Below are 24,326 nucleotides of genomic sequence, written 5' to 3'. Positions count from 1 at the left end.
AGGTTACTGAAAACAAGGGGCTGTCTCAGTGGCTTTGCGATCAGAACAGTGTGGCTTTTTTTCTGGGTGTGCATCGTGCAGGGGATGATCTCCACATCCTCTAAGCTCGGCATTAAACACGTTAGGAGCCGAAATGAATTTTTAATGGAAATCCGAGTCATTTCTTCGTCCTTAACTTTTGGTTTTTGTTTGCATTTGCACCTTTACGAAAGTGCGCTGTAATTCTTAAAAACGTGCACTGTGATCCTTAAAGGCTGACGTCGCGTTTTATCGCAACTTTAACCGAAATCCTAGCAAGGGCACCGAAACACCGTTCGTACTGTTCAAATTTTAGCCCGGAGCCAGTCCCGTCACGGGTCTTCGTGTGACCTTCTCCCCTGACTACCGGACGACAACCGAGGCCAGGCCTTTCCAGACAGAAATCTTAAAGGACTTCCCCAATACGGTCTGTAATCCTTGCGACCTCACGGCTGAAGCCGGTGCGTACGGAGCGCTTGTGGTAACACATTCTGATGCTGTATCCTACGCTGTTTCTTCTCCTGCATTGAGGTTCAACATGTTAGACGCCCATCCTGAAATATCAGACTACTCTGTTAGGACAGAACAACATAAGTCCTCTAGTACGATACTCTGCTTCCCTCTAGTGTCTACGAATACCTGGAACACACAAATAAGGGACCGGTTTTGAATTAGAGGAAGCTACACAGTCAGTAAAATACAGCAACGAAGCTAAGCTGTTTCAGAAATAACTTCGTTAGCGCCCTCTGAATTCGAAATACGGCATTTTTTTAAAGCGTATTACCTGAACTACACGGATTGATAAACATCAAGGTACAAGGATCAGTCTAATATCGGATTTAGACATTTCAGATACTCCTACGCTTTATATCACAGAGTAGCCTTACGGATCTGTTTCCGTCTTGTTTTTGTCCATCTCTCTCCCCCAGTTAGACCGTAACCCCGTCAATGGGCAGGGATTGACTCTATCTGTTGCCGAATTCTACATTCCAACCGCTTAATACAGTGCTCTGCACAGAGTAAGCGCTCAATAAATACTACTGAGTGAACGAATCTGTAATAATTACAAACGATCGATACAAAACACTTTTCCTGGGTCTCTGGTCGACACGCCAGACTTGAAATAAGCTAATAGTTACCTTCCGGGGGGCGACTGGACAAGCAGTATGGGACTCGGGTCAGAAACTAAGTACTGCGGAGACGAATTCGAGAAAAACTTACCTTTATAGACGTTTAAGGTTATAGTTCTTACTGCAATTCTAACCATGCTTTCGGGGTGATTAAAAAACTTAATGGCTTCCGTGTACAGGGCAAAGTCATTAGTATGCTGAAATACGAAAGGGAAAACAAAAATTACAGACTATCAAGAGAGGCTCCAGAGAGGCCATTAGGAATGCTTACTGGAAAAAAAACAACGCTATTAATATTAACTTGCGAGGGAAAATCCCCCACCCAGTAACGCGAATTCAAGTAGATAACTGTGCGCTCTAAAATAACCATCTCCTCCCAAATTGATATTTTTCAGACGCTAGATTATTTGTCATCTCTATACTTGGTAGAATTACGACTTATCGCAGACTAATTATTAGCTTAACTAAGCCAGAGTCCCGGTTGTGTATGAAACTACATAACCTGACGCCCTCTTCTGGCAAATCATAATTTTACCAGGACGTCTGGAAACCAATGACGGTAAAATAATAAAGAGAAAGACAACTACTTAATGCTACAGGTTTTAGAATTTCAATTTTAATAAGTCAAAACAGAACAGGCAGAGGTGAAGAGACCATTCACACCACATATCTGATGCTCTTGACAAAGAATTTAAGACTACGATCACGTTTCTGAAGCTTCTGCGAGACTTTTACAACGTGCTTGAAGGCAGGACAGCAAACCGGTGATGTTCACTATTCGTTCGTTCATTCGACCGCATTTATTGAGCACTTACTGAGTGCAAAACACTGTACTAAGCACTTGGGAGAGTACGAGATATCAATAAGACACATTCCCTGCCCACAGAGAGCTTACAGTTGTTCACTTCTGTTTTTCTTTATAATTTATCATTTAAAAAAAAACTACGTTTAGTAACCTGTTAATAATTAAAATCTTTTGACAGAAGTCTATCAGTGATATCTTCTGTTTTCAAAAAGAAATCCAGCTAGCGAACAAAATCAGACCATAGCTTCCGAAGCCCCACAACTCTCAACACGGTGTTCTGCCATTTTCAAGGTAAAGAGACCAACCTATCTGTACTGCATGGGAAATGAAGTCTCCTCTGGTTTTTTTAATTCTACATCACTTGAATAGGGACAATCATCAAATAATGAGTCCTTTAATGATGAATAAAAAGAATGAATTTACTCCGAAATCTCTCCTGCAAGATCCCCGATTCCCAGGAAGCGCGGAATTCCTGCCCCACCAAAACGCACGGGACCCTTCATCCCCCTAGACTGGGTCAGCAAGGGTTCGTTCATTCAATCATATTTATTGAGCACTTACTGTGTGCAGAGCACTGTACTAAGCGCTGGGAAAGTACAATACAGCAGTGAAGGGAGACAATCCCTGCTCAAAGCGAGTTGGCCCACGTCACTTGAAACCACCTGTCTCCTAGCGTGTTTTCCCTTGACAAAGCACTGGTTCTCAAAAGTCTGAATGGAAGAGTGGGAGATTTGATACCAGAAGAAACTGCCTTGGGTCACCGAGCTCTCCAGGCAAAGGCGTGCGCCCTGAGGGAAGCCTTCAGTAAAGTACCTCCCTGTACCATTTCCTCTAGCCATTCTGGAGTGTGCCCAGCTCTGAGCTCTAACTAGAGCACAAGCCTGGGACTCGGAAGGACTTGAGCTCTAATCCCGGTTCCACCGCATGTCCGCTGGGTGACTTTGGGTCACATCTCTGCGCCTCAGTTCCCTCGCCTGTAAAATGGGGATTAAGAGATGAGCTCCACGTCAGTCAGGGACCGTATCCAACCTGATCAACTTGTATCTCCCCCAGCGCCTGGCTCATAGTAAGCGCTTAACAAATACCATCATTATTATTCTACCATACAATCAGCGTGGGTGACCACATCATCACGGCTGAGCTTTCATCATCCCTATGATTCTTCACTGCAGCAGAATCTCCCTTTCTGATCTTGCCACTGAATGCCGGCGATCCACCTCAGACAACCCAAATGGTATCGGCTGAGTGATTTTCTACGCTACATTCCTCAAAGCCACGCGACAATGTTGAGATGACCACAGCGTGGAACATGTTGATCTCTGCCATTGAGCTGACTCCCCTCTCTTTCCAGGACTGATGTTCTGTTTTCCAAACGAGACGCTGGCCGTGTCACTGTTTGGTCATCAGTCACGGCATTTTGTCAGAGCACGCTGCCCAGATGGAATTTTTTCTAGCAGAAAATAATAATAATAATAATAATAATGTTGGTATCTGTTAAGCACTATGTGCAGAGCACTGTTCTAAGCGCGGGGGTAGATACAGGGTAATCAGGTTGTCCCACATGAGGCTCACAGTCTTAATCCCCATTTTACAGATGAGGTAACTGAGGCACAGAGTAGTTAAGTGACTTGCCCCCAGTCACACAGCTGCCAAGTGGCAGAGCCGTGTGGCCTAGTAGAGAGAACATGAGACTGAGAGTAAGAAGGACCTGGATTCTAATCCCAGCTTCGCCACTGTCTGCGGCGTGGCCTTGAGCGAGTCACTTCACTTCTCGGGGCCTCAATTACCTCATCTGGAAAACAGCGATTGAGACGATGAGCCCCATCTGAGACATGAACCGTGATCCAACTCGATCAGCTTCTATCTACCCAGTACGGGGCCTGGTATATAGTAAGCACCTAACGAATATCATTGAAAAAACAAATCCGTCTACTAGCGATGGATATCTCCGAAGCAGGTGCCGTGATGTCGGACCTCGGTTGACATACGACTCGTCTCTTTCAGCCTGTCAGCCCAGAGCATTTAGCAGCTCAGGGGAAATAATCAGTGAGCATTCATTCGATAGTATTTATTGAGCGCTTACTATGCGCAGAGCACTGTACTAAGCGCTTGGAATGTACAAATCGGTAACAGAGAGAGACAGTCCCTGCCCTTTGAGGGGCTTACGGTCTACGCAGATGTGCCTTGAACAGCGTCTGCCACTAGTGCAAATAGTCGTCTGTGGACGGGCGGGTGTCTTCACTATTTTTTCTCTTGCACAAATTCTAGAGTCCACCATCTAGACGATACCACACGAAGCCCTCGGGTTCCACACTTCGAACAATGACCAAATGTACCTGCCCTGCTTCCTTTAGTTTATTTTAGATAGAGAAAAATCCTGCCACATGAAGCGGAGGGGTACAACCACCCCAGCCAAAGAGCAAGCTCCAGTTCCCAAGGGGTGAAGCTTTCATGCAAAAGGCAGAGGAGCCAGCCTCCTTCCAGGATGTTATAAACCAAGAGGGAGACTGATTCTGCTGCCCGACGAAGCAACCAAACTTGCAGAGAAAGACCACGAGCCATCACAATTTACTAAGGTGAAAGCCCTCTGGGAGATCAATAAATATCTGTGGTACTTGTTACGCACTTAGCGTGAGCCAAACACTGTAATAATAACTACGGTGTTTGGTAAGCGTTTACTATGGGCTAGGGACTGTACTAAGCACCGGGGAGGACACAAGCAAATCAGGGTGGACACAGTCCCTGTCCCTCGTGGCGCTCAGTCTCAATCCCCATTTTACAGATGAGGTGACTGAGGCAGAGAGAAATGACTTGCCCAAGGTCACACAGCAGACAGGTGGCGGGGCCAGGATTAGAACCCACAACCTTTTGACTCCCGGCCCGGTGCTTTATCCACTAGGCCACGCCGCTTCCCACGGCTGTGTCACCGTAATAACAATGTTGCTATTTGTTAAGCACTTACTATGTGCAGAGCACTGTTCCAAGCGCTGAGGGAGATACAGGGCAATCAGGTTGTCCCACGTGAGGCTCACAGTTAATCCCCATTTTACAGATGAGGTAACTGAGGCCCAGAGAAGTCAGGTGACCTGCCCACAGTCACACAGCTGACAAGTGGCAGAGCTGGGATTCGAACCCCTAATCTCTGACTCCCAAGCCCGGGCTCTTTCCACTGAGCCACGCTGCTCTCTAAGCGCTGTACTAAGCGCCGTACTAAGCGCTGAGGAAGATACAAGATAACCAGGTCCCACACGGGGCTCACAGTCTAAGTAGGAGGGAGAACAGGTATTGAATCTCCATTTTGCGGATGAGGGAACTGAGGCTCAGAGAGGTTAAATGACACGTCCAAGGACACAGGGCAGGTAGGTGGAAGAGCCGGGATTAGAACTCGGGTCCTCTGACTCCCGCGACTGTGCTCTTTCCACGAGGCCATGCCGCTTCCCCAGAGACCACGCGCGGCTCTTGGTTCTAGACCACGCAGTTCTCCGGCAGCCGTCTAGAGGCATATATGTAGCACACCTGGATCCAGAGATGCAGCGGCTTTCGGGAATTATTCTGTCATCCAGGTGACCGGTCGGATGGTTCGCCATCGAGAAGCACCATAGCTCGGTGGACGGAGCACGACTCTGGGAGGCAGGGGGGCCTGGGTTCTAATCCCAGCTCCACCACATCTCTGCTGTGTGACCTTGAGCACGTCACTTTACTTCCCTGGGCCTCAGTTACCTCACGTGGAAAAAGGCGATTAAGAGTGTGAGCCCCAGGTGGGACAGGGACTGTGGCAGCCTGATTATCTTGTATCTAGCTCAGTACTTAGAACAGTGTTTGGCACATAGTAAGCGCTTAACAAGTACCATTATTATTATTATTCATTCTGGCTAGACCTCCCAGCAGTGGCCAGGAGAGACATCCCACGACGGCTATCACACAAGGTCCGTAAACGGGCAACGTGGACTCCCAGTGGTGCGTCTTCCTGTTCCGAGACTGAACCCAGGAGATGAGAAACCCACCCGACTCGGCAGGAATGCCGTCTGATCCCGCAGTTTGGGGTTTTTTTCGGCCTGAAGTTTGATTTATAGACAGCCTTCCACACTCTGCAAACAGTGCACGCTTAATAAGGACTATTACCGGTTCAGTAGTTTCGATGCAGTTGGCAAAGAACACACGATGCTTTATCGTAGGCAGGGGCTCCGGATCACAGAGCAGCAGCCAAAGCTGTTGAGCAACGGCAGACTCGGTCGCGGCGACTTAACAGCGCTAAGGACGGGATCGGCGCCGAGCTCTTTGGAAAACCTCTCGCTGTCCTAAGTGACCGTCGTGGCCTGCGGCTTCCCGGGTTTCGCCATCCACCGCTTCTTCGTCTGGCACAATCAGGCCCGTGGCAGCTCTCGGGTGCGCTGGTAGGTCTCTTGTTCTGTTTCCCCCGCCTCGACGGGCTTCCTGTTGTCGATACTTACCCCGTGTTGATGACGCAAGGCCTCCGGCAGCCGCTCGGCCTCACCGCCGTCGTCGCCGGACCGTTCTCGGTGCCTTCGCTCGGCAAGAGTCGAGAACGTCTACAGCCCCGTTGACTTCGGCCTCCTTGAATAATGACCATTTTGGTCTCCAGAACACCACGGTTTCGAGATGAGAATGGATCCGGGGCCCGATCCATTCGGAAAGCTGGCTCACGACGGGTGGGATCCGGAGCCAAGGCTCAAGGGAGGGGCTTCTTTGGAAGTGCCTTACGATGGCCAAGTCAAATCACATTCTGCTGGCTACGTGATGAGGGTCACACAGTCGGGCTGTTTCTCTCCCAAAATACATGACCATACACCACCCCGTCTCTCCAGCCACCTTACAATAACATATTAGAGGCCAATGACAGGCACATTCATGTGCTTTTAGGTTCTTCTGGCACCTGAAACACGGTGTGTGTTTGAGAAAAACTGATCAATCAGTGGTACTTACAGGGGGCCGACTGTGTGTAGAGCACTGTATTAAGCGCTCGGGAGACTACATTATAAAAGCGTTGGTCGACACCGTCCTCCTGCTCGCTTTCCCGTCGCTGTTGACGGCATCACCATCCTTCCTGTCTCACAAGCCCGCAACCTTGGCATTATCCCTGACTCCTCTCACCTGTTTCGCACACGTATTCAAGCCATCGCTAAAAACCGTCACTTCTTTCACGACCTCGCCAAATTCTGCCCTTCCTCTCTGTCCAAACTGCTATCGCATGAAGGCAAGCACTTATTCAATAGTATTTATTGAGCGCTTACTAGGTGCAGAGCACTGTACTTATCCCATCCTGCCTGGATTACATTGCCTCAGCCTCCCTGCCTCCCCTCTCTCCCCACTCCAGTCTATATTCCACCCTACCACCTCGCTACTCTCCTAACTCCAACCCAGCCCGCAAAGTGCTTTCCTCTAATGACCTTACTTCACCGTACTTCACTCTCGCCTATCGCACCGCCGACCTCTCGCCCACATCCTACCTTTGGGCGTGAAACGTCCTCCCTCCTATTATCAGCTAATCGCTCTCCCCCACTTCAAAACCACATTGAAGGCACAGCTCCTCCAAGCAGCCCTCCTCTACTCGTGTCCCGCTCCTTTCTGCACCGCTCTTACTTGCATCTTCATTCATCCTCCCCCATCCCCAAAGTATATATATCTGTAATTTATCTATCCATTTACTTATTTATATTAATGTCTGTCTCCCCTTCTAGACCGTGAGCCCGTTGTGGTAGTAATGTGTTTGTTGTTATACTGTATTCTCCCAAGGGCTCGGTACGTGCTTTGCACGCAGTAAGCGCTCAATAAGTACAACTGAATGAATGGACACGTTCCCTGCCCACAACGAGCTTAAAGTCTGGAAGACCAACTGAAGGCTTGCAACTCTATAATGAAGAAGAGGGCTGTTTTCTTGATCTACCTAAGATTTCGGACCGGGACTCAAAGTCGCGACTGACGTGACCTACGAAAATGAGCCTGCCTCTCAGCTGGACTGTCACGACGACATGGTCTAGGTCCACCCGGAAGCGCTCCTCATCCTCATCAGAATGGAGTGTAGGCACCGATGACAGTAATGTGGGAAGACAGCATTAGCTCCAGGCCTAGCGACATCAAGAGACCGTCGATTCTTCTTAGGACTGAGCCACATCCTCGCCGCCAAAAGTCCAATTCACGTCTCACTCGGGTGGGATTTGACGGGGGGACGCAGCGGTTAGAATTTAGGGGAGTGTCTTCTGGGGCTAAGCCATCAGGGATGAGCGCGACCATCCCTAGAACCACCTAAGTTGTCTCGCGTGGTGGACGGGCTCATTGGAAATCTCGAAAAGCAGCCGGCAGACGCCGGCAGCAAACATCGCGGTGGCTGATGGCTCGTGGCGCCGGCATGAGAGGATCTGGACTTGAATCTCCCGTGTGCGCTTCACAATGTGCTGCGGCCCTGCCAGCTTATTTGTTCTGCTACACTCCGGGCCTCAGGGGGAACGCGGCTACGGGGACGACAGGGGACGGATGATGGCGTGCAAACCACCACCACTACAACCCATTCCTTACCCAGGAGCTCAATCTTCAGGTATTTTTGTCAAAAGCCCCGTGGAAAGAGGAGCAGAGACAGGATGGGCCCAGAAGCCTTCAGTCAGGAACCTGGGCACAGGTGGTGTGAGGGCTTTGAGCCGTTCACCCATCAGGAGCAATGGAGGGGTCCACGTTCTTTTCTCCTCTGCACCGTAAGCTCCGTGTGGGCAGGGAATGTGTCTACCAACTCTTATATCACACCCTCCCAAGCACTTAGTGCAGTGGTTTTCACACAGGAAGCGCGCGATACATATGACTGATTTAGGGCAAAGGAGGCCCTTCGCAGGAGGCAGAGGAAGCATATGACCTGAAAAATCTCCTGCTTCAACGAGATTTATCGACCAGCTGCGACCAAATGGTCAAACTTCACCAGGCGGGGGGAGGGGAAAACTGACCAAATCTCTGATTTTTGCTTCCTGGAATGTCTGTCCACTGTCAGACAACAACTGTCTGGAGAGCTGGCCAGGTTATGACATTACAAGTGGTCTTCAACTCCCTCTCTATGCAGGTGACTCCCCAAATCCACCTCTCCAGCCCTGACGACTCTCCTAACCGGCAATCTTGAATTTCTTCCAGGCTTCAAGGCCATCTTCATTCGGATTCCGGCGGACACTTCAAACGACATGTTCAAAATTGAACTCTTCGCCTTCCCACCCAAACCCTCTCCTTCTCCCGACATTCCCATCACGGTAGACGGGAGATATTCCCATCACTCTCCCCAACGAGGCCACCACCACGGCATTATCTTAGACTCATCCCTCTCTTTCAACTCATCCATTCGTTCGGTCGGTTCTATTTTCCCAACTCCGGAATCTGCCCTTTCCTCTCCAGTCAAATTATCTTGTCGGGCTCCCCGCTGACCTCCCTTGCTTCCGGCCCCTCCCTTCTCCAGTCCAGACTTCACTCTGCCGCTAAGATCGTTTTTCTACAAAAATAATTCCGTGCACATCTCCCCACTCCTCAAAAACGCTAACGGCTGCCCGTGAATCTCCACATCGAGCAGAAACTCCTCCGCGTCGGCTCTGAGGCGATCAGCTTTCTCGCCCCTACTAATGTAGACTCCTCTCCCACCACAATCCAGCCCACCCACTTGACTCCTCTAAATCCAGCCCAGTCACTAGGCCTCGCTCTCGGGTCTCTTCAACCTCTTGCTCACACCCTCCCTCCCGCCTGGAACTCCCTCGCCCTTCCCATCTGGCAGACCACCACTCTCCCCCTTCTAGTATCACAGTGTGGCCTGGGGCATCAGTGCGGCCCAGTGGAAAGGGGCCGGGCCTGGGAGTCGCAAGTCCCGACTCCGCTGCTTTTCCGCTGTGTGGCTTTGGGCAAGTCACTTTGACTTCTCTGTGCCTCAGTCACCTCGTATGTAAAATGGGGATTAAGTCGACTGGGAGCTCCATGTGGGACAGGGACTGTGTCTAACCCGATTATCTTCCACCTGCACTTAGTACGGTGCCTGGCACAGAGTAAGTACTTGACAAATACCACCGAAAAAAACCCCAAAAAACAAAATTTAAAAAACCCCCATCTCCTCCAAGAAGCCTGCCCTGACTAATCGCTCATCTCCCCACCCTATTTCCCTCCCTACTACTTACCCCTCAAGCACCTTGGTCGTCACCCCATTCCATCTCCCCGCAACACTCATGTGGGTATTTTTGTTGCTTTCCCTATCTGGAATTTACTTTAGGGTCTGTCTCCTGGGCATGATTTTAAACTCCTTGAGGTCAGGGACCGTGTCTTCCTACTCTTCCAAGTGCTCAGTACAGTACCCTCTGCAGAGTAAGTACCCAATAAACTCTGATCGATTCATGACACCAGCAAGGTGGCATCGAGAGAAACATGCTTGGCCCTAGCTTAGGGGAAATTGGGGCTGGAGATATATATATATATATATTTTTTTTTTACTTTATCAGCAAACCTCTCCAGGAAGGGCAGCAGGACGGTGTTGACACTGCCACAAAGGCTGGTCAAAGCTCTGATTTAGAGGCTGCTTTCCACTCCAAATCAGAGCTGCGCACGAGTATCCCCCCAAGCGCTTAGTACAGCACCCTGCACACAGTAATCGCTCAACAAATCTGACTGAGAGCCATAGTCAATTTAGATCAATCAATGGTATTTCCTGAGCACGTTCTGTGCGCAGAGCACTGTACTAAGCGCTTGGGGTTAGAAGACATGCTCCCTGCCTACAAGGAGCTTACAGTCTAGAGAGGGTCCACCCCAACCCTTCTGAAACGTGTTTTATGAACCACTGCGTTACGGGGACAGGGGGCTCTCAAGTCTTGTCTCTCTCGTGCATGACAGGACTCTAATTCCCTAATTCCCACTGATTCACCCATTTCTAAGCTCTGGTTCATAATGGAAACGGAAGGGCAGGAATTGCTCCTTCGCATGCCTCGGCAACCCTGGTAGCGAGTAGAGGGCTCAAAAGATACTAGTGGTAAAATGACATTTTTTTCAGGGCCAAAACTACACTGCTAAATGAGGTTAGATCTTCTACACCGTTACAAAATACGGAATGCTCGTTCTTTGACGGCTTTCGGTTAAATGGGGAATAACTTGAGCCCGTGTGGGCAGGGACTGCCTCTCTCTGTTGCTGAATGGTACTTTCCAAGGGCTTAGTACAGTGCTCTGCACCCAGTAAGTGCTCAATAAATACCACTGAATGAATGACTTCATTTTTATTTCTGTACAAGTTATTCGGCTTTAGTCTTTTATTGAATTTATCAGCATCGATGCGTGAGGGCAGTGAAACGGACGTTGGGAACATACAGTACGTTTTCCCTCCCCTCGAGGAGTCCAGACAACCGGACGCAAATTGCCAAATATACGCTAGGTACAGTAGGACTGTAGATTCGAATGATAGACAAAAGAAAATAGCGGAATAAACAGGTAGTCAGGCCCACAAGTTCTAAGGAAGGGGTAATGCATTTTAACTGGGTGCCTGAGAAAAATGGGAACTTTTAAAAATCACTGTTTCTAATGCTGTTGCGAAAAACAGAGCCGTTCCATTCTCGTGAAAAGTTTCAGCAGTCTCTACATTTTTACAAAATATTTCATCAGAACATGAGGCATTGTGATGGATTTATCTCCCCCAAAACGTCCTAGAGACAAAAATTAGGTCTCAAATTCATCCAAGAAGTAAATCTGGTTTTTAGGGTCACTTTAATTTGCTCCAAATGCTCAACTTTGCATTACAAATTTCAAAGTTCCCAAAAGATGACTACTTGGCAGTTACATCCAACAGCCCTTCTTAACAAAACAACTCTCAATAAATAGCACATTTTTACCGCCCTGGCAGGTCCACGGAATTGTATAACCTCTTATTTTCCTAACAGAGCAATGAGGATTTAATTTCAAATGTAACACACAGAACTAGAAGACTTTTCAAAAGACGGGAGCACCTATTTTTATTCCACTTACTGCAGGCTTTCAGGAGATCGTTAAATTTTCAGTTATATCTAAGTTTCTGATTTAAGATGAAAGTTATGTTCTATTTCCATAGAAAAGGCTTACCTCATTGTAAAAGAAATGGACAGTGTGATTGTTGAGTTTTAGTGACAGTGTTTTCAGGAATGATATATAATAGGCCATGATCTCCTCATCGGAAAAGTCAAATTTGTGGACAATTATAGAATTTACATAGTTATTAGACAGCAAATAATCTGGAAGAAAAAAAACAGATTACTCTGTTGTGTAATTTTTCTTTTTCTTTACCCCAAGAGAAGAACAAGAAACGGATGAGACTGTATCTGACAAGTAAATGAATATAATGCCGCCCACTAGAAAATTCTAATTTTAGGAATAAGATCATTTGAAATAGCCACTGAAACACTTCTCCTTCAGAATGTGTCACACCAGGATGATGTTCAAACTGTCTAAAGATTCCACTAAAAGGAAAGAGTGTTGGGGAAAACTTGGGTTGGGGGGCTTGTGTGCACACAGTAAGAGGAAGGAAGGAGGGAGGGAAGGAGAGGGAAGGGAAGGAGAGAGGAGGGAAGGAGAGGGAGGGAAGGGGAGGGAAGAAGAGGGGAGGAGAGCGGAGGAGAGGAGAGCGGAGGAGAGGGGAGGGGAGGGGAGGGGAGGGCCATGGAAACATGGTTGCTTAGCAGGGGGACTAGTAACAGCAGCAGCTGATAGCGGGAGAGAGGGTCGGAGAGGGAAGACGGAGGGGAGTGTAGAGTGTGGATCCAGGAAGGCGGGTAACAGACAGAGCTGAGCTGAGGGAACTCTTTTCTTCTCCCCAGAGCCCCCGCCCCGGCCCAAACCTCTGCCATGTTTTCTGCCACTAAATGTCAAATGGCCAGAAGGTCCTTACCCCCTTGCAGAGAAGTTTCTGCTCTGGTAACGCAAATGAGGTCAAATCCCTCAAGAAAAATCCCCCGTCCCTTCTCCCTTCCCACGCCTCTAGACTGCGAGCTGACCACGGGCGGGGGACCTATCGACTCTGCTTTACTGTACTCTCCCAAGTGCTCAATACAGTGGTCGGCGCAAAGTAAGCGCTCAATAAATACCGCTGATCGACTGAGAAGCAGCACGGAGTAGCGAATAGGGCACAAGGCCGGGAGCCAGGTTCTAATCCCGGACCCACCACTTGGCTGTGAGAGCTTGGGCAAGTCCCGGCACTTCTCCGTGCCTCACTTCCCTCCTCTGTAAAATTGGGGAATTAGACTATGAGCCCCACGCGGGACGGGGATTGTGTCCAACCCAATTTGCTTGTATCCACCCCAGTGTACGCCCGGCATACAGTAAGCGCTTAAAAAAATACCACAATGATTATTGACTGACACCATTACAGCAAGGAGAGAGGCTTCTACACCGGCCAAGGAGGGCGAATTACAGTATTCCCTGGAAGTGCTAGAAAATGTATTGAAATTTTTACCGATAATCCTACATGCTGATTTTAGAAAACACTGGTTTTTTCTGGGGTTTTCAAATGTTGAGTCTGATTCCGCCCCCCCCCCCCCGCCCAGCATTGAAAAATGTACCGACTGCTGATTTAGATCTGGGAAAGGTATTCTTCATCCAACAGAAAGTATTTACTGAACACCCAGCGCGTGCCCAACCCTGGACGGAGCATTTGGGCCGGTACCCCGGAAGCGAAAAACACAGTCCCCGCCCTCAAGAAACGTACACAACAAGAATGCCAGGCTACACGATGGACCTGTGTAGGCAAGGGAAAAGCGGAACAGAACGCCACACCTTCCCAACAATTCCGGCATCACCGCTGGGATTCTTACTCATCCATGCGTTCGTTCAATCCAATTTATTAAGCGCCTACCGTGTGCGGAGCACTGTGCCACGTGCTCGGGAAAGTACAACAGAACGATAAATAGTGACCACGCCCGCCCACAACAAGCTCACGGTCCAGAGGGAGACAATTAAGGTAGTTGTTACGCGCTCACTCTGTGCCAAGCACTGTTCGGAGCACCGGGGGAGATACGAGTTAATCGGGTCGGACGCAGTCTCCGGCCCAGATGGGGCTCACGGTCTTAATCCTCATTTTACGCATGAGGGAACAGAGGCACAGAGAAGTTAGGTGACCTGCCCCAAGGTCACACAGCAGACACACGCCTTCGGCATCCCATCAACCGGCCTGCAAGAGGGCAGAGCAGGTCACCGCTTCCTGGGTACTGGAGAGAAGCAGCGTGGCTCAGTGGAAAGAGCCCGGGTTTTGGAGTCCGAGGTCATGGGTTCGGATCCTTGTTGTGCCACTTGTCAGCTGTGTGACTTTGGGCAAGTCACTTCACTTCTCTGTGCCTCAGCTCCCTCATCTGTAAAATGGGGATTAAGACTGTGAGCCCCACGTGGGACGACCCGATTCCCCTGTCTACCCCAGCGCTTAGAACGGTGCTCTGCACATAGTAAGCGCTTAACCAACACCAACATTATTATCATCATCATCTCACCGTTGTGGAATTTGCTAAGCGTGCTCGATGTGCCAAACGCCGTATTAAGCGCTGGGGTAGATACACTATAATCGCCACTTCCATTCGGCCAAAGAGAACGAAGGAGGGGAGCAGAGGGAGGTCATTTCTCCTCCGGCAGGTCCTGAAAGTCGGCTGTACTCCCTTGACCAACTACAATCAGTCAACCAACCAACCAATCAGTGGTATTCACTGACAGCTTACCACAGGCAGAGCACTGTACTAAACGTTTAGGAGAGCACGATACTACAGAATTTCCAGCCACCTTCCCTGCCCACAACGAGCGACTCTAAAAGGCATTAGATAATAATAATAGGGCTTGATCTGCTCAAGAGAAGAAAATAAACTTTTCCCTTTTAAGAGGAGAGTTACTCTTTCAGGCCACAGGGATAGCATTTTAAGGCTCCAATATCGGCTGGCTCATTATCATTATTATTATTATTAGTCTCTCACGTCTCAGGACCACAGATGAAAGCACCGAGCCTCCCTGAGTGAGGAGCACAGTACACAAAAGTCGGTCCAGATTCTCTAGAACACCGGTGCATTCGTTTTATTCCTTTAATCTGGATGTTGCCCATCAGAGGGTCAGGTACCCGAAGAGATACTGCCAAGGACTGTGGGCGGGGGAACACGCCTACCCACTCTGCTGTACTGTACTCTCCCAAGCGCTTAGCACGGCGCTCCGTACACAGTAAGCGCCCAGTGATGATGAACAGCAGGCACATTTCCTGAGGCTGTTGGGCCGCTTTCCACTGGGCTTCCTGATCAACCGGCCAACGGTATTTATCCATCACTCGCTTGTCCAGAGCTCTGATGATGTAAAAACAGCGGGTGGCCCGGGAAGATGAGGAACGGCCAGAGCCAGAGCTGGAGGAAAAGGAAGCTGCTACTGTGGCCGGTTTCCCACAGTTCATTCCAGGAAGGAGAGATAAAGCCCTGAGACTGCCAACTCCAAGGGGTCACTGGCCGAGGTTGATAATAATGATACCGGTGGTATCTGTTAAGTGCTTACTATGTGCAAAGCGCTGTTCTGAGCGCTGGGGGGAGACGAGGTGATCGGGTTGCCCCACCTGGGGCTCACAGCTTTTAATCCCCGTTGGACAGACGAGGTAACCGAGGCACAGAGAAGCGAAGTGACCTGCCCCAAGTCACACAGCTGGCAAGCGGCGGGGCCGGGATTCGAACCCACGACCTCTGACTCCCAAGCCCGGGCTCCTTCCACCGAGCCACGCCGCTCGGCGGCGGCCCCGCTCACCTGCTTTGGCTTCGGCCGCTCCACTCTCTTACTTGACCGAATCCGTCTCTCTTGAGGGGGAGAGGAGGCGGGCCTGGGAGAAGTGGCGTGGCCTGGCAGATAGATCCCGGGCCTGGGAGGCGGGGGACCTGGGTTCTAATCCTGGCTCTGCCACCTGTCTGCCGGGTGATCGTGGGCACGTCATTTCACTTCTCCGGGCCTCAGCTGCCTCGTTCGTAAACCCTCTTCCCCGCCGACTTGGACGGCGAGTCCCCTGTGGGACGGGGACTATATCCAATCGGATTATTCCGTATCTATCCCCAGTGCTTACAACAGAGCTTGACACGTAGTAAGCGCTTAACAGCCACAGTTATAACAACCTAGAGCAGAAGACAGTGGGGAGTGGGACGGCAAGGGAAGAGAAATACTCCAGATGAAACCTGGGGCCTGCTGGGGTACGGTTTCTAAAGTAAAAAGCCGAAAACCCCTGCTCTGATCATTTACTTCGACCATCGTCCGGGACCCGTGTACAAAACGCAAAGTCAGAAGGCAACCCAAATAAATACGTTTCTCGTCAGATTCGTCTGAAGAGTACTTGTCGGTGCTTTTTTTTAAATCTACCGGCGGGTCACCCGGCAGTGGCTTGAATAATTCTTTGTCCCCGGGGTTCTGAACCTGGCAGGCGTTCATATTTAAGGCCGGGAAAGGCCACTGTTAAAAGCTGCAGGCCCCAAGGGCTTGACTGATTGTCTTAAATACTGAAAAAAGCATCCTTACACAGTGAGGTCTCGTGGCTGATATTCTCAAAGAGGATGTTCAAGGTCTGCAGTAGCTGAACGCAGACGTAACGACCGGATTTCTGACGCAGGATGTTCAGGAAGAAGACGAACATATTCTTCTCCAGGAAGAAGCTGGAACAGAGTTGGAGAACGAGCGATCAAAATGGCGTACCATCACCGTACGACCTCGAATCACACGCACTTCAACACGTTTCCTAATTCGCGTAGCACGAGGAGGAAAAGAAGTGAGAGATCTTTTCACATACACAGCACACAGACCAGGGGACCTACCGCTCTCAAATCGATCACCAGCAAGCACTGGGAGAGGACACGTTTCAGCTGTTTTCCGTCACGGTATCTGTTAAGCACTTACTGTGTGCCAAGCACTGTACTAAGCGCTACAAGCTAATCGGGTTGGACCCAGTCCACGTCCCACATGGGGCTCAAAGTCTTAACTCCCACTTCACGGTTGCGGCAACTGAGGCACGGAGAGGTGAAGCGTCTCGCCCAGGGTCGAGAAATCACACCCTGCCTCCGCCGCTTGTCGACTGGGTGACTTCGGACAGGCCCCTTCGCTTCTCTGGGCCTCAGCTGCCTCATCTGTAAAATGGGGATTAAGACTGGGAGCCCCACGTGGGACAACCTGATGACCTCGCATCTATCCCCGCGCTGAGACCACTGCCTGGCACATAGTAAAAGCGCTTCACAGATGCCATTATTGGCATTCTATCTATTGAGCGCTTACTGTTTGCGGAGCACTGTACTAAGCGTTTGAGTGAGTACAATATAACAGTTGGTAGGTACATTCCCTGTGCCCGACGAGTTTACGGTCTAGAGCGGGAGACGGACCGTTAACGTACGGAAATTGCAGATACGTGCATAAAGCGCCGTGGGGCCGAGGAAGGGGTGAATAGGGGGTGAAGATCCCAGTGCCTGCGACTGAGACTCAGTTGCTTCCCGGTTTCCCGGAAGTAAATCCTGCCTTACGGAAAGAGCACGGGCTTGGGAGTCACGGAGTCCCGTCTCTGCCACTCGCCTGCTGTGTGACGTGGGGCACGTCACGACTCCTCTGTGCCTCGGTTACCTCGTCTGTAAAATGGGGATTAAGACCGTGAGCCCCACAGGGGACGACCCGATTACCCTGCGTCTACCCCAGCGTTGAGAACAGTGCCCGGCACGTAATAAGTGCTTAACGAGTACCGTCATTATTATCATAGCGCAGCATCTACGAGGTTTTTGCAACTAATTAATTCCTAAAAGCAAAATGGTTTTTAGCAAAAGACCGGAAATGGAGAAGAAGTGTTTTTGCTTAATAAAAATGCTTCTGACTCTTTCTTTAGGGCTCCCGCTAGCCAGGTAGAGAAGCGGCGTGGCTCAGTGGAAAGAGCCCGGGCTTTGGAGTCCGAGGTCGTGGGTTCGAATTCCGGCTCGGCCACTTGTCGGCCGTGTGACTGTGGGCGAGTCACTTCACTTCCTCTGTGCCTCGGTGACCTCATCCGTAAAATGGGGATTCAGACCGTGAGCCCCACGCGGGACAGCCCGACTCCCCTGTGTCTACCCCAGCGCTTAGAGCAGTGCTCTGCACAGAGTAAGCGCTTAACAAATACCAACGTTATTATTCGGTCACGCCCCTGGCATGTCGAAGAGTAGAGCGCCACGAATAATAATAATGATGATGACGTCGGTATTTGTTAAGTGCTTACTATGTGCAGGGCACTGTTCTAAGCCCTGGGGTAGACGCAGGGGAATCGGGTTGCCCCACGTGTGGCTCAGAGTTAATCCCCATTTGACAGATGAGGTCACTGAGGCCCCGAGAGGTTAAATGATAATAAGGTTGGCATTTGTTAAGCGCTCACTACGTGCAGAGCACTGTTCTAAGCCCTGAGGCAGACGCAGGGGAATCGGGTTGTCCCACGTGAGGCCCACGGTTAATCCCCATTTGACAGATGAGGTCACTGAGGCCCCGAGAAGTTGAGTGACTCGCCCACAGTCACAAAGCTGACAAGTGGCAGAGCCGGGATTCGAACCCATGACCTCTGACTCCCAAGCCCGGGCTTTTTCCACCGAGCCACGCTGCTTCTCTGCAAAGCCCACCCCGGCTCCACGGGTTCCTTCTCCAGAGAAGAGAGTGCAGAGGGAACAACAGCCACGGCAAGCGGTCAGACGCTCAGTTCTGGCCGAGCACATGCTTCCACTCCGCGCTCTGCCCCGGGGGTTGGTAGGAAACGGACGTGTTCGTCTACAGACGCCCCCACAGAAATAGGGGAGTCCCTCCCGCTCCGGTCTTTCTGAGACGGGGCTCTTGCAAGGACCCGATCCCCACGCTGGTAATAAACGATGATCGTGGTATCCGTTAAGCGCTTACTCCGTACTAAGCGCTGACGTGGGCACCGGCAAATGGGGGTGGACACAGTCCCCGTCCCACGTGGGGCTCACAGTCTCCATCCCCGCTTTGCAGAATGAGGTCACCGGGGAAGTGAAGTGACTTGCCCAAGGTGACACAGCGGACGAGCGGCGGGGCCGGGATTAGAACTCGAGACCTTCCGACCCCCGGGCCCGGGCTCTACCCGCTGGGCCACGCTCCTCCTCACGCTCGGGCGAAGGGTTGGACGGGATAGTTTTGCCCGGAGTAGCGAGGAGACTCGGCACTGTTCATTCCCCCCACGGCCGTCACAAACTCCTATTTCTCGTAAGCATCGTCGTCATCGCTGCGGTATTTGTTAGGTGCTCACCGGGTGTCCGGGACCGGTCTGAGCACCGGGGAAGATACGGGATGATCGCGTCAGGCACGATCCCTGTCCCGCAGAGGCTCGCAATCTATACGGGAGGGAGAACGGGTGCTGAATCCCCATTTTACAGATGAGGTAACTGAGGCACAGAGAAACAAAGCATTTGCCCAAGTCCACCCAGGAGGCACGTGGGGGAGCCGGGATTAGAACCCAGGTCCTCTGACTTCCAGGGCCATGATTTTCCACCAGGCCACGCTGTTGCCCCCTTTTAAAAAAAAATTAAAATCACCCTCTAAGTATCTGCCCGGGAATCTACCTTCTCCCGCGCTAAACTCTGAGCCTCCGCGGGCCGGCGTCGGTTTTGGAATCAACAACCTTGTTCAGCGGCGTGGCTCAGTGGCAAGAGCCCGGGCTTGGGAGTCAGAGGTCAGGGGTTCGAATCCCGCCTCGGCCACTGGGCCGCTGTGGGACTGTGGGCGAGTCACTTCACTTCTCTGTGCCTCAGTTGCCTCATCTGTCAAATGGGGATTAACTGTGAGCCTCCCGTGGGACAACCTGATGACCCTGTATCTCCCCCCAGCGCTTAGAACAGTGCTCTGCACATAGTAAGCGCTTAACAAATACCAACACTATTATTATTATTATTATTATTGTTATTCTCCCCAGCGGAGCAAAGTGCTGTACATATTGGAGGTGCTTACTAAGTGTAATTCCTACTACTTTCACACTCGTCCTTAGAAACCTGCTCCAGGCCATCCCTTGTGAAACCGGCCTAAAATCCTGAGCGGTTTTACCCTTAACTTCAGCATTTTTCTTCCTCTTGGCAAGTGACTGGTGAGGTTTGCTACCAGTCAGTACACGAAAGGGGCGAGGATAATAACAACGTTGGCATCCGTTAAGCGCTTACTCCGTGCAGAGCACTGTTCTGAGCGCTGGGGGAGATACAGGGGAATGAGGTCGTCCCACGTGCGGCTCACAGTCTTCATCCCCCTTTTCCAGATGAGGTGACCGAGGCCCAGAGAAGTGAAGTGACTCGCCCGCAGTCACGCAGCTGACCAGGGGCAGAGCCGGGATGGGATGATGATCCTCTAACAGGAATTTCTTCTTGGAGCTCACGCAGACCGCCTGCATTCTCAAAAGGAGTTCAGACCTGACGTTCAAATCCATTCTGTTCTAATCCAATTTTCGGATGCTCTCCTTCCGTTAAAATAGAGGACTTAACCCCGCACCAAAAAGACAGAAAGCCGTATCCTCCCGAAAAGGCATCCGCCATCAAAACGCCAACAACGGTAGGGCACATTTCGTTCATTTCACTCGACTGGATCTATTGCGCGCCTACTGTGTGAAGAGCACTGCACTAAGCGCTTGGGAGAGTGCCACAGAACAAGAGAGAGACACGTGCCCTGCCCACAACGAGTTTACACGGAAACCTGTCTTGATTATAGACGTGACGGGGAGGAACAGCGGTCATCACCCTCGTCAGCGCACTGAAAACGACAAGCCGCGCTGGAACCGGGGAAACCGCGTTAGACCTCATCGCCCAAGCGCTCGCTACAGTGCTCCGCGCACAGGAAGGGCTCAACAAATAGGATTGATGATAATTTAAACGACGAATGACGGAAGAGGCCTCGCTCCTTTGGGCACCCACGGGACTTGAAGGTCTTCAGTAGTACAGAGGCAGAGGGAAGAGACGTGTCTTTAAAAAAGCAGACGGCGGGGGGGAGGAAAAGAAGCTACTTACTCAAACACGGAGCTGTCATTCTGGTCTCCCCAGATAAGGATCTCTGTGATGGAACGAATAGTCTCCACCAATAAGTTACGGTTGTGATCTGTTACGGTGGTGTTTTTGGTTAAGACGTGATACATGTACCTGCGGAGGAGGGAGAAAAACGACAATCAAATCGGGTTCGGCTGCCACGACGATACCTGGCCAACGTCCCCGGACTGCCCCGCGGCTTGCGGTCCCTCGTACTGATTCCCCGCTTAAATCGCTGAGCAGCAGCGACGCGGATTGAGGAGGAGAGAACAAACTGTCTGTGGGCAGTTTTCAAAAGAACAAAGCAATCTAGCTTTCAAAGGACCCTCGAGGCTTGGGGTGGCCCGCCTTCACCTCCCGTGTTCTTCACCGCCCGTGGGGGTCAGCGGACGCGGGCAGGTCAGCCCGGTTCTGCCCGATTCATTCCTCACTGCCACGACGGAGAATGCAAAATGGACCTGGGCTTGGGGAAACACCTCGGGATCGATGAGAAGCAAGGAGAACGCCTGGCGAAACAATAACGCTGCGATCTTAATGGCACACGAGCGGCAGAACAGTGCTCGGCACATGGTGAGCGCTTTAACAGATACCATAACTATTATTATCAGCGGAGCGGATAGAGCTCGGGCCCGGGAATCAGAAGGTCATGAGTTCTAATCCCGGCTCCACCACTTGCTTGCGGCAGGACCTGGGGCAAGTCGCTTCGCTGTGCCTCAGTTACCTCATCTGTCAAATGGGGATTGAGGCCGTGAGGCCCCCGGGTGACAGGGACTGCGGCCCACCCGACTGGCCCGCATCCACCGCGGCGCTGCGTACAGTGCCCGGCGCACGGTGCCCGCTTAAATACCACCGTTATCATTATCATTACTTGACAAAAAGTGCAAAGACGGCGGGTCTAATCGTAGTTATTAAGCGCTTACAGTGTGCACAGCGCTGCGCTACGCACTTGGGAGAGCACGACGACATAACCGACACATTCCCCGCCCGCAACGAGTCTGCGGTTTAGAGGGGGACTGTTTGAGACGCCCCGCCAACACAAGGCCAGCCGGGGAGTGGGAGATTTGCCAGTGGATTCGGCAGCAGTGGAGGCGTGCTTCCAGGGAAGCAGCGTGGCTCGGCGGAAGGGCCCCGGGCTTGGGAGTCCGAGGTCGTGGGTTCCAATCCCGGCTCGGCCACTCGTCAGCTGGGTGACCGTGGGCGAGTCACTTCACTTCTCTGGGCCTCAGTTCCCTCATCTGTAAAATGGGAATTAACTGTGAGCCTCACGTGGGCCAACCTGATTACCCTGTATCTACCTCAGCGCTTAGAACGGTGCCCTGCACATAGTAAGCGCTTAACAAATACCAGCGTCATTATTATTATTTAGAGTCGTCTCGAGGGTTGCGATCGTGAATTCTGCCAGCCACCAGACGCTCGGGCGGAACCTAAACTCCTCCTTTAGCCGCTGCATGTTTTCAAAACACGCCTCGGCTAGCACGCGGTAATTATATAAGTCACCTGTTTATTCTAATGTCTGTCTTCCCGTCTAGACGGAAAAGCTTGTTACGGGCAGGGAACGTGTCAGCCAACTCTGTTGTACCGTACTCTCCCAAGTGGTTTGTATAGGGCACTCGGCACATAGTAAGCGCTCAATAAATGCCACTGATCGGACTATCGGGGATTTTTTTTTTTTTTTAAATGGTATTTGTTAAGTGGTTTCCATGTGTCCTGTACCGTCCTAAGCACAGGGATAGATACAAATCAATCAGGTGGGAAACAGCTCCCGTCCCGCGCGGGGCTCACAGTCTAGTAGTGATCTAGTAATGATTTATCATTAATCGATCAGTGGTATTTACTGAGCCCCTCTGCGTGCAACACACATTATGGGTTCAGTAAATGAACCAATGAGTACCCCACCCAGATCAAGACGTGCTCAAGACAGACGCTGGTATTATGGAGAACAGGAATCGTCGTCAGAGAGCTGAAGTGACCCGCCCAAGGTCACGGGGCGGGCCAGTGGCGGAGCCAGGATTTTAACCCGGTTCCTCCGACTCCTGGGCCCGTGCTTTTTTCCACTGGGCAATTCCGATTCACACAATGCAAGCCTTTTTGGCCTTGGCGGGTCACACTACTGAAGAAACCGCTTGGATGCATGCTCACCTGTCCCTCTGGCTGGCCCTGGAGCGGGTGGGTACTCTGGCCCGTGTTTCCCGGCGCTGGAGTGGTGGGTATTACGGTACGAGTCTCCCAGCGCTGAAGTGGGTGGGTGTTCAGCCCCGAATTTCCCGGCACAGAGTGGGTGCGTACTAGAGCGTGAGTTGCCCAGCCCAGGAGTGGGTGAATACCACAGCACGAGCTTCCCACCAACGAGGCTTCGCGACGACGCGACTCTCACGTTAGGGAAGAACCGGGTCTACTTCACCTCTCGCTTCGTCATCCTTGTTGTCATATATATATTTTTTTAAAATTACTTTCATCCTTCCTTACCGCACTTCCTGCCCCCCCCCCCCCCCCCCCAGTTCTTGGATCAGGAGTCTCCTCGGCCTAGTGGAGAGAGCACGGGCCTGGGAGTCCGAAGGATCCGGGTTCTAATCCCGGCTCTGCCACTTGTCTGCTGTGTGACCTTGGGCAAGTCACTTGGCTTCTCTGGGCCTCAGTTCCCTTATCTGTAAAATGGGGATTAAGACTGGGAGCCCTGGAAGGGGACCGTGTCCGACCCGATCACCTGGTACCCACTCCGGCGTTTAGTAAAGTGCCTGGCACAGAGAAAACACCCAACGGATATCCCAACTATTCTTACTATTATCCTGTGGGCCAAGGACCAGGTGAGAATCATCATTCATCACTCAGTGGTATTTACCGAGCCCCTCTGGGTGCGACACACATATTTATCGGTTCAGCAAATGAACCGATCAGTTCCCCGCACGGATCAAAACGTGCTCAAGACATACGCTGGTATTATCCAACCCATTCCTACCAAGAAATGCCGCCTCCCTTTTTTCAAGGACTTCCTCACTCTCTGGTTTCTGTGTTCTCTGAGCAATAGCACCTTTGGTAAAACACTCTTCCAAATCCCCCTTCCCTGGCACGCCTCACGATTCCAGTAATATCGCAACAATCTGTTACTGCAAGAATGTTTTCCAAAAGCACGCATCGCTAGCTGATATCTGGGCACCGTCAGTGGTTTTTTTTAGCATTTCCCCATTTCCTCCTTGTCCATTTCATTCTCTTTGGTCCCGCTCCGCCTGTATCATCGACATTCTTCTCTTCGGCGCCGCCCCGGCTCTCTTCTACACCTTTGCCCGGCTTCGCCTTCTTCAATTAATCTTGGCTTCACCCGCCCTGTCCTCTCTTGGTTCTCCCACCTCTCTGACTGTTACTTCTCAGTTTCTTTTGCTCGCTCCTCCTCTCCTTCCC

At 51.0% G+C, this 24,326-nt stretch overlaps 1 protein-coding gene across 10 annotated transcripts in view; it reads right to left on the bottom strand.

The window, feature by feature from the left end:
• The window catches only part of CLEC16A (C-type lectin domain containing 16A), a 276,263-nt gene that overhangs the window by 236,019 nt on the left and 15,918 nt on the right, over positions 1-24,326 (bottom strand). For 8 of the 10 annotated variants that reach the window (XM_029050671.2, XM_029050607.2, XM_029050625.2 and 5 more), the window contains exons 2-5: positions 20,916-21,044; positions 16,444-16,577; positions 12,022-12,170; positions 1,240-1,345 (exon numbers count right to left, since the gene is read on the bottom strand). In XM_029050671.2, coding sequence (XP_028906504.1) covers positions 1,240-1,345; positions 12,022-12,170; positions 16,444-16,577; positions 20,916-21,044 — 518 coding nt within the window. Of the gene's footprint in view, positions 1-1,239; positions 1,346-12,021; positions 12,171-16,443; positions 16,578-20,915; positions 21,045-24,326 lie in introns of those variants that run through there. The other 2 variants (XM_029050664.2, XM_029050687.2) reach the window with 2 other exon arrangements.

This window comes from Ornithorhynchus anatinus, chromosome 2, assembly GCF_004115215.2.
Source record: "Ornithorhynchus anatinus isolate Pmale09 chromosome 2, mOrnAna1.pri.v4, whole genome shotgun sequence".
Lineage (NCBI taxonomy): Eukaryota > Metazoa > Chordata > Mammalia > Monotremata > Ornithorhynchidae > Ornithorhynchus > Ornithorhynchus anatinus.
The sequence above is the reverse complement of the archived record's forward strand: the minus strand, read 5'-3'. Positions and strand labels throughout refer to the sequence as shown.